This window comes from Seriola aureovittata, chromosome 8, assembly GCF_021018895.1.
Source record: "Seriola aureovittata isolate HTS-2021-v1 ecotype China chromosome 8, ASM2101889v1, whole genome shotgun sequence".
Taxonomy (NCBI): domain Eukaryota; kingdom Metazoa; phylum Chordata; class Actinopteri; order Carangiformes; family Carangidae; genus Seriola; species Seriola aureovittata.
The window spans coordinates 17576618-17587200 of record NC_079371.1 but is presented as its reverse complement, the minus strand read 5'-3'; the positions used below and the strand labels follow the sequence as shown (position 1 = coordinate 17587200).

The window sequence follows — 10583 nt, the reverse complement described above, 5'->3', positions numbered from 1 at the left end:
TTGTTTTCATGAGTTTTTAAATGATTGTTTTTAAGTTTCAGACTCTGGACTCTGGCTCTTCAGCAGCAGCTCTAAGTGAAATGAGGTAAAAACTTTCACATAGAGGTTGCATGGCTTTGACCTCAGCAGCTCTACATCAGGGTTTGAATGAAACGGCTTGTTTAAAAAGTAATGGGCATATATAACCTCAGTTTACTGCTAACCATTAAACTATACAATACATTTACATAACAATGTTTCTGTTCATGTAGAAACAGCTCCAAAAGACAAAAACAGAATGGTCTACTTCCTGACAGTCTCAAAGATGAATCAAAGGTAGCATGTTAATACTGGGTCTCCTCTGCAGCTGCGGTCATCACCACCTTTTGTGGAGGAGCTACTTAAAGGGTCAGTTCACCTAAATCACACAAGAAGTGACAGGCTCCTACATTGAACATGACATTGATGTGAACACACTACTTCCCTCCCTGCCATCTGGGTTCTTAGTTGGGTGTTATGTTGTTTTTCTTTCTTTCTTTTTTTTCCTGTGCTTTTCCCACTGGTTTCAGGTGGGCGGGGCTCTGCTCGAAAAAGTTGAGTTCAGCTACTTCTGTGCATTTCAATCCAAACATGATGAGGGTGAGTAGTTTGGTGCTGTCAGTCAAATCTGATCAAACCACACCCATAGTTTTGATAAACATTTTGATTCTTAACCCCTTAATAAATAGTACATGTTTTAATTAAGAAAAAACTTAGTCACTTATTTATTCAAGAACACTTATTGTTAATGACAACCACTTATGATGTGAAGCCAAGTTTTCAGGGGCTTCAAGACATCCACTATTAAAGGTCTACTCTTCAGACTGTGCTGGAAGTGAACAGAATAGTTTTGTAGGGCTCAAACATCTCAAGATTACTTTTGCCTCTGCTTAGAGTTGTCATTAGGTAGGAAGTCATTTCTGATGGAAACTGCTGCAGCCTAGACTCAACATTAGCCTTTATCCAGGGTTTGCATCCAACCTCCAGTGCCTCCACTTCTTCAGTGCTGATTTTTTAAGTATTCCGAGCTTTTATAATTATATTTGTATCAAATGACAACATGAAAGCAATTTTTGTGAAGCTATTGCAGGTTTAATAAAGACCTATTTTCTCTTATTAGAAATTATGAATAAAATAACCTACTAAAATTGCAAATGTATTGACTTAAAGGCCTGGTTGTGCCTTTCTTTGTAGTGTTGTTTAAATCACAGCACTTTTAAAAAGTTGAGGTTGAGTTTGGGGTCTTGATGTGTCAGTAATCACGCCCCACGGTTGAGGCCAGGAGTCGGGGACGCGCATCCAGCTGCCTGTGTGGTCTCTGCGCTCGTTCACGCGCATGTGAACACCTGACCGCTGCAGGGGACGGTGCCCGCTGTTAGTTTGATCGGGGGAAATCCTTTACAGGTCGGTTACTGTCTCCTATGAGCGGGATGGCGGATGGAGAAGTGTTCACAGTGGAAGATCAGGCCGTGGACAGCGCCCGGCTGCTGCTGCGGGACTACAGGCGGCTGACTCGGCTGTACTGCATGAATGGCGGACATCACCTGCAGATCCTGCCCGATGGGACAGTGCAGGGCCAGAGGGATGAGGGGGACGTTCACAGTAAGACTGCAGCACACAGCCCATTTCACATCCAGGTCAGGCCCTTAGCATGATGCGTTCACTTCCTTTACTGCGGGCGTGTTAGGTTCAAAGAGCAGGATTAAAAAAAAAAAAAACATGCATTAAATAAATGACTACATATGGGGGACATGTGGGAGCTAAATGCTGATGTATTAAAGGGAGGTGCTGCTAATTCTCGGCTTGGAAAATACAGGATATCCCAGCAGTGTTGACCTTGTTTAAAGTTAATTGAAAGTGTATTTATTGAACTTATCTGCATAAGGAATAATGCAAACGTACACTAAGTAGCAGAGGCTTCTGGTAGACTGAGACTGAAAGCTGAACTAATTGTGTAAAATAGGTGTAATGTAGTTACTCACACATGACAGGAAACTCGGACACATGAAGAGGACACAAATTTCTCTCTTTGGTGAAGTTGTATGGCCTATTCTGAAAAATATTTATTTTCTAGAGCATTGATGTTTGTGCTCTTGAAAAATAACAGAGAAAAGAGGAGACCTTATAAAAACAAACGATTCAATATAATATAACTCATTAATGTCAAATATGAAAGGTCAGGTCATAAACATTAGGGTACTTGTTGTCTCTCTTCAGTCCTCTGCCTCTTTCCTCGCAGGTTCTATTTTCTCTTGTTTAGAAAACTGCCTGTAATAAACTTCCTATGATAAACGTGCACATGTAATACATTATATATATGTAATTTATTGCATTTAACATGAAAATTAGCCTTTTAGTCCTGATCAAAGAGCACTGTTATTGTCTAATAACCTATTGAAATAAAATGAATGAAATACAAGACAACACATTTATTTGGTCAGAAGAATAACAAGGATGCTGCATCTTTCTATGAGAGATGATCTCATGAGACTTTACACAGCCGTCATTCATCGAGTCATTCAGCTCAGGAGCGAGGACTTTAACTGTTGCATGTTTTATCAGTCAGCTGACTGGAGCTGAAATGAAACAATTATGTTTGAAACTGAAACAGAAATCTCAGATTTGCCCTTGCCAGTGTTCTCCTTCCAGAAAATAAAGTGACTCATGTTTGTAGAGGTGTTATATATATAGGTATATTCACTTTTCACTTGATTTCAAACTTTTTCTCCTTTCAGCCGTTTTAAAGATTAAAGCTGTGGACACAGGTGTGGTGGTGATCCAAGGCACAGAAGCTGGGCGATATTTGGCCATGAGTGATGAGGGACGTTTGTACAGTTCAGTGAGTATCCACAACACATGGGTTATGTGATAGTAAATCAGAATACTTAACTTATTGTTACAGGCATGTGTAGATAAATCTTCCAAAATCATATCTATTGTAAATAATCACTCACCATTATACAATCTTGATCTTAACTTTGGTGAGTGCATTTTTAAGCTTTTAGCCTCAAACCAAACAACTAAAGTCCCTCCAAAAGTGCTGTCAGCTGGTGGTGTATTTTTTGTGTTTCTCTCTCAGCACACTGTGACTGATGAATGTTACTTCCTGGAGAAACTGGAGGAGAATCACTACAACACCTATCAGGCTCAGAAATATCAGGAGAAGAACTGGTACGTAGCTCTGAAAAAGAACGGGAAACCTAAACTGGGTCCAAGAACGCACATCGGACAGAAGGCCGTCTTCTTTCTGCCCCGACAGCTGGACGACTGCGGGGAGTGAAGACGTTCATCCCAACACACAGTGATACCTCAACCAAAACAGACTGGAAGCTGCTCATGGAGGGATTAGTGTTTGAGGAAGTGGTATGAAAACGGTTGATTGGTTGTTGTTTTGTTTTTGTTTTTTTGCACTTTACACTGCACTTATTTATTTCCACATCATCTCATTTTAGTGAATCTTCCATATTGTCTCTATTAACATAAACTCTGATGTTGGTGCTGGACACAGCAACTGAGAGAAATGAGCTTCAATCAGCAGTGGTTGTACTGGTTTTATAACTAGTGGTTCTCAAACCAAGTGGAAGTTTAGATGATTATGTGAGATGAGAAAAGTAGACTTTAAAATAATATTATATGATATAGATTCTATAATTAACGAAAGAAACCCTCATGTGTAGTGCTGGTAAAAATGTTTGTTATCTCATTTATTTTAGTCTGAAAAATTGTTTCCAGATGACAATGACATCTGGTGGAGAGTTAGATCAAAGGCAGGAACAACTCATTGTTCATGAGGATCTGGATCCAGGTGTGATTGCAGGAATTGCTGCTTTTTGCAGTGGTTTTCCCATGAACCACTGCACTTATTTGAATGTCAGGTAACCCACCTACTGAGAATATTGCTTGTTTGCTGGAGTTCATCTGCTGCGAGTCCTTTCTGATTTAACTTTTCTGTAATCAATCTGCTTTTAAGGAAGAAAAAAAAAAAAATGAACAGCTTGAAAAGGCCACAGGTCCGACCTACACCAGGGTGTCAAGCTGAATTACAGCTTTCCCAGACTTGTGGATGTTGTTTCATATTCACAGCAGTTACACAATGCTGCCATTTGGTGCCACCAATGTGTAAAATTTCCCAGTGATTCATTTAACACGCGTTACATTTTTTCTCTTGCTCTCTTGCAAAATTGAGCACCACTTTTTTTTCCCTCCACAGTGCTATAGCTTCATAAAACTGACCCGTAAATTATACCTGTTAATCGTCCTTCTCTGCAGGTTTTGATTTATAAAAACTGTAAATGTATTTGTCACATTGCCTGTTGGACCCCACAGTAATACAGAAATAATCAATCCAGACCACTCGGATGATGCGTTAAAAGTGACATTTATTTAACACTAAACGTTTTATGTACAGTTTCATAACAACAAAACCCCAAAGTTGCAGCTCTAACATCACATAGAAATAAGCATAATGGGTCTGTATCAAAGCAATGACAGAAGTATTAAGTTAAGTGTTTAAGGCAAACAGTTCAGTTTGCTAGACATTAACTTCTAGTGATGACAAAGATTAAATCATGAAAAACTGTATTATCCTGACATGCCAATTCCTCCAGATTCTAAAACTAAAGAAAAATCCTGAACTGCTGCTGCATCATTCATTCCTTGTTCTATATGTCTGAGACCTGATGGGAACGTCCTCTGGGTTTTATCAGTTATGTTTCTAAAAGTGCACCTGCATACAACATTCTTTGACATAGTTCCACAAGATATCTAACATTTTACACCTCAAGAAGAAAAAAAAGTGTTAACCCTTCCCCCACCCAAAAAGGAAAAAAAATTAAAAAGATTTCCCTACCCCATCTGTCAATTAAATCTTATGGCAAAACCCCACTTGGAAAAGGAATTTGAGTTATTTTTATGCTCTTAGATAATGTGATCCACATGCTTCAGCGAGATCGTTAACAGCTGAAATCCAGACAGCCAAAGAATCTTTTCTATAATCACACAGCTTTTCCACTGACATTCAATGTGATGCCGATTCCACTGACTCACTGAAGAGTAATGCAAAAGGTCACGCTGTTACATCTAAATAAGGCCATGAACCACAAAATGTGCTCATACGCCCAGAAAAATTATCTCGTTTTCTGTCACTGTCCAAAAATTCAGCGTCCCCTCACTGTCAGCTGAGCTGCTGCGGGGGGATTGTCGCTTGACATTTGTGGCCATATGGTTTTTAGTTGCAGCTTGTCTTTGTTAAAAAATGCAGCATCATCTAAGATCATATCTGTAACTTAAAACTCTTTTTTCCCCCCAAGATGGATAGTTTTACCTGATTAAATGTAAATGTACAGCAAAACATTTATAGGCAAAATCATAACTTCTGACACATGGATGTCATTTCGGTGTGCTTCACTGACACTGCTTTTGAATCACAAGCATGTATGTTATATTATGACAATGCCCTTGATGGACAGTTTCCAATATCTTAAAAGCAGAAAACAACACTGCCCCCTTCTGGTTAAAAAAAGGGCAACACTACTTAAAGCCAACAGGTGAGTGATACACTTGGTAATGCGAATATGAGCATTTACAGCCTAATGAAAAAATTGCTTTTTAAGTGTATGTGGTGTCTAAAAAGAGCCTAGAATAGTCACAATAAAACCATGAAGTGAGATTAGTGTAGATTACAAAGTGTGTTACATGCTATGGCAAGTCTACAGAGTGCTGTATTAATAAATACCTGTTGGCTATAAGTGTCACCAACATGAGGCTTTCCCTATTTATTGACCCTAAGGGCAGATGCATGCTCGTATGCTACCATCAAATGATATAAGGCATTACTTATACATTACAGACTGAGATGTAAATAGCACTTAACATTCGTCACTAATGAGTACACTGAGGGACTATTACTGTTAACCTTTTTCCATTAATAAAGTTTCAAAGCAAAAATAAAACAAGTGATATAATTCCTGAATATTTTATTGAGAGTTTTCTTCATCTGTAACTCGTCTGGCTGATTTCTGGTTAAGTGTCTTCAGTTTAATTTGAAACTCTTCACAGAGTCGCTGCTTGTGTTGGTCATGTCCAGTTCTCCCACATCCACCATCCTGAATTTATGTCATGGCAAGCTGTAGAAATCAGATTTAAAAATGCACTTTCTTGTCGTTTCTTTGTCATCACTCATCACTCACTGTATCTGGATTATTGTGGGCATGTAAATGTCTCCTTTGAGACAACTGGCTTTATGCAATATGCCTTACCTCTAATAGATGAAGAGTACCCTTGTTCGGGGAAGAGTGGCATAGGTGGGATCGGCCAGTTTACGCACTCTGGAGTAGTTGACAAAGCCCCTGATGAACAGCATGAAGCCTGAAGTTCAAAGAAAAGATATGTAATGCAAAATTAAGGCTCATACAACACAAGACAATTACCAAAATGTAATCGTGGGAAACGATGGGAAAATTTGTTTATAAAATGACTATTACTTACCCAGGGCCAGGAACACCCACCACAACCAGTACTGCCCATCAAAGTAACCAGGGAAGTAGGTAGAAAACTGTAAAAACAAGATAATGTGAGTATAATGTTTCTGTCTTCCTATAAACCAATGCCAGTAAGAACTTGTAACCTTCACACCACTGAACAGCCATTTAGCAGTTAAACATATTGTGTTGCATATTTGGTGAACAGCTCTTACCCTGACAATGAGAACCCATTTGATGAGGGACAGGCCGAAGCCAGAGATGGCCCCGTATCGGCCGGCAGCTGACGTGGTCAAACAGAACGACAAGAAGAAGCCGATCCAGTTGAAGAGGAATGCCACTGGTGACAGAAAGATCATAATCAATGAAAATTGAACAACCTTTGAGAATATGTCAAATTCAGTTTATAAGAGCGCTTATTCAAGGACAAATATACAGCAAATGGTGAGTGCGGATCTGCTTCTTGCAGATTTATTCATATACAGTCTATGAGTAATAACACCTAGTTACACTGGTTACAAACCAGCTCTATGCCAGTGAAACTGTTTACTATTTTCCTCGTTTACTCTTTTAGAAATAAAAATAACTGCACAGGGCAACTGCTGAAATACTAAAGGGTTTCTTACTGAAGAAAGTGAGCATGAAGATGCCATCATTTCCTATTCGTAGCTGATCAGCGTCTTCAAAGTCATCTCTGGCTACAAAGTCGTCCTCCTGCACCGACAGCAAGAAATGTATATTTACATTACATCAACTTGTTTTTCTTGACGTATTAGTATGAGACGAGTAACTTTGAGTGATCGTAAGTATTTCTAAATGATGTTTGAGAATGAGATGGATGTACCGTGACTCTTCCAGTGACCAGAGGGATGGCAGCCTCTGCTTTGCTTCTCTCAGCTTCGTCATAGGAGGGCAGAGTGGTGGCAACACTGTAAGATGGAGGGTTAGGAAATCTTGCTCCATCTTCCTTGTATTCAAAGAACGCTGTGGAAGTAACAAGCAAAGGAGTGTTAAAAAACAGAGGTCTTGTGTTGATTTATCATATAGGCTACATAGGTTGGGCATGCTTGTTTTTTAGCTTTATGCACAGGAATAGCAAATTATAAAACATGAACTGGACTAAATTTTATTCCTCCTATCATTTGTGATTCGGGCACATATCTGTAGGGACAGAAAAAAATCTTTGATGACAGTTATGTGGTAAATTCACCAACAGACACACAGAGGTAACTAGACAGAGCTGCGGATAATTCTGTAACTCTCTAGAAAGTCAAAAAATAAAATCTTATTTTGATTCTAATATGGATTTAAATTTTTATCTAAAATGTCAGTGGAAAACCCAAAGTTATTAATGTTAAATGGTTCACCAACCGACACTGAGGTTTGACTGCTGACACAACAAAATCTACTTTCACTTCCTTCAAAGAGCAGAGCAGCAGCAGAGAATCATAAAGCCAGACCAGGGAGTGATGAGGTACAGCAGGAAGAAACACATTAGCTGTGTGCGTGTCCATTATTGTTTATGCTCTCTCCCATACAGGCCAAGACTCTTATCTGGGTCATCTGGCAGCTACCCAGAATCCTCATTTGTGTTGTTCAAACATAAACAGCACTGAACCTGCTCACTGGACTCGCCCAGGAACAGCTCAAGGCTGCAACGCACTTATGCAACATGTTGATCTTTGACCTGTTAAGAAGTGAGATTAGAAATATCAAACCTTTCTAAAAGGCCTCGGACAAAAGCTACTTCCCTCTACTCTGTCGCTATAATTATCTTACAGCTACAGTTACTTTTTATTTGACAGAATGAGGCTTTGGATACAAAACACAAGATGAATTCATAAAGCGATTAGATATGTTAGAGATTATTATACATACAGTGTATACAACATTAAATTAGCATTAGAGCAGCTACAACACTAAAACATTTCAAACAGATTACAAGTGTGATCATATAAGACATGATTTTTCCCCATTCTAATGAAAGGCACAGTTGTGATCATCCTTGTATCAGAGACAATTCATATGCCCCCAGCAATAACGTGACAGTGAAAACAAATGGTAATTTTTGTTTACTTTGGCTTTTGTTTCATAGCTACATTCATTTTTAATGCAATTACACTATTACTGCTTTCACTTTTACTGGAGAATCATTATTAAGTTGGCACTTATACTTTTATGTAGTTGCAGGATGTGAATACTTCTTCCAAGTCTGATTAAGAACAATCTAGCATATAACAGTATGTGATGGAGCTGTGAAGCATCCTAACCTGCATTTGCTGCTGCAATGCTGCTGTACGGTGGTGGTGCGTCCGGGGCAGGACCCTCCTGGGATGGCTGGGCTGGCTCCTCCTCATTCACCAGCTGAAGATATGTTAATAAGTGACAACACAACCTGGGTTAAACCTAAATTACGGCCGTTATGAAAACTCTACTCATTGGCTATGCTAAAAGAAAACTAAGTAGATGAAATAGAGTTGGGCAATATTTATAAATATAATGAGAAAATAGGTATTTTTCAATTGTTGCTGTGCTGGTTATACTGTGGCAGCTATCCCTGTTAGATTTCTGGTTGTACTAGGCCATGACAGACAAAGTAGCAAGTCACTGGGAGGACAGCTTTATGGAAATATGTGAGGAAGTTGATGCATCAGGCATTTTATTCTGCCAAAAAAGACAAGCTCATCTGTTGTTTAACCTGTAAGCGCTTTCTTATTTGACTTTCCAATTTACTGTGTAACAATATTTGTACACACTGTAATGTGAAGTTACAAGAAGATTGTATCCATATTCCCCTACCTCACAGTACGTCTTGGTTTACAAACACCATGTCTACTTTGAACAGGTATTGAACAAGCAGAGTGCAGATGGATTGTGCTGACTCCTCAAAGAGAAACAAGGTTAAGCATGAGCACTAATGTCTCACTTGTGTAATTACTATGCAACAAGTGTCCATGATAGACATGTCTGCAACCATTTCTTTTCAAAGCAGTACAGATCATTTGCACTGGATCTTTAAGTGATAACACAGTAACCTCTGTTACATCACTAAAACTACAAACCCCCGACGAAACCATAAACCGACCACTGACACACACATCATCTGCATATTAATTAATACATGTCAATAGATGGGGAGGCTGCACCTCTGTATTAGTATTCTGATCCTGTTCTGTCTGTTGAGGTTGAGTTACTGGAAGGGCAGACTAGTGACTGGTCCACGACCGCCAGGTAGTCTTACCACAGTCCATCATCAATGCTAGAAAAAGTGACACCACACAGCACTCCAGTTCAGGCCTGACAATACCACATAACGTTGACTAACTAGCTGCTAAAAGACAGTGGGCCACACAAGGCTTCAAGTTAGATGGGACGAATTTATGATCATATAATTACTATTTTCTTTCAGAGTAAGAAATTTGGTTTGATACAAGCCTAAAGTATTAATCGCCAAATCAAGCCCAACCGTCAACAAGTGTCGGTGCAGATCGTTGTTTTCCTCAGTGACAGTGACTAGTGTTAGCTGATCCGGGGAGCAGCCTGCTAACTGTTAGCTACATTTTAGCGTGGCAGTAAACGGTTACCTACCTCCTGATATCTGACGTTACTGTTTTGTTCTGCCATTGTGGAAGAGGGGCAAAATATTTAAAATGTCCTCTTCCCCCACTGCAACTGTGAAGATGTTTTATGTTAACAGGAATCTCGCCGACGAAGTAGCAGAGATAAGGTTGGCTCTTAGTCGGCCATCTCCTTCCTTCTCCCCTCCTGACTGTAGCTGACTCTGATGCTACGTTCACGGGCTGTCTGAAACTTCACCTAACAGTTGTTCACACATGAACGAAGCAACAAAGTATTACATTTTAGTATGAATTCGGTTCTGTGTCATCGGTTTAGTACAACAATGTAAAATATAATGAATATATTTAAAATAATAACAATAATAATAATAATAATGATAAAAATAAAAAATAAAAGTACATTATTAAAAACGTATAAAATATCTAAGTAAAACTAACAAAATGTACTTACTAAAGTAATAGTGCCCTGTAGATCAGCCCCCTGTACAGTGTTGTTATTGTATATATT

At 39.1% G+C, this 10583-nt stretch overlaps 2 protein-coding genes across 2 annotated transcripts; one reads left to right on the top strand and one right to left on the bottom strand.

Moving 5' to 3' along the window:
- Positions 1 to 15: 15 nt before the first annotated feature.
- On the top strand, positions 16 to 5063 carry fgf1a (fibroblast growth factor 1a). The gene is made up of 3 exons (XM_056383562.1): positions 16 to 1620; positions 2754 to 2857; positions 3098 to 5063. Exons 1-3 carry the CDS (start codon positions 1440 to 1442, stop codon positions 3296 to 3298), a joined length of 486 nt encoding a protein of 161 aa, XP_056239537.1. The 5' UTR covers positions 16 to 1439; the 3' UTR covers positions 3299 to 5063.
- On the bottom strand, positions 4380 to 10274 carry ndfip1 (Nedd4 family interacting protein 1). The gene is made up of 8 exons (XM_056383561.1): positions 10086 to 10274; positions 8768 to 8861; positions 7342 to 7481; positions 7124 to 7211; positions 6713 to 6837; positions 6505 to 6571; positions 6276 to 6384; positions 4380 to 6143 (listed from the first exon to the last, which is right to left on the bottom strand). Exons 1-7 carry the CDS (start codon positions 10119 to 10121, stop codon positions 6278 to 6280), a joined length of 657 nt encoding a protein of 218 aa, XP_056239536.1. The 5' UTR covers positions 10122 to 10274; the 3' UTR covers positions 4380 to 6143; positions 6276 to 6277.
- Between the last annotated feature and the right edge of the window lie 309 nt (positions 10275 to 10583).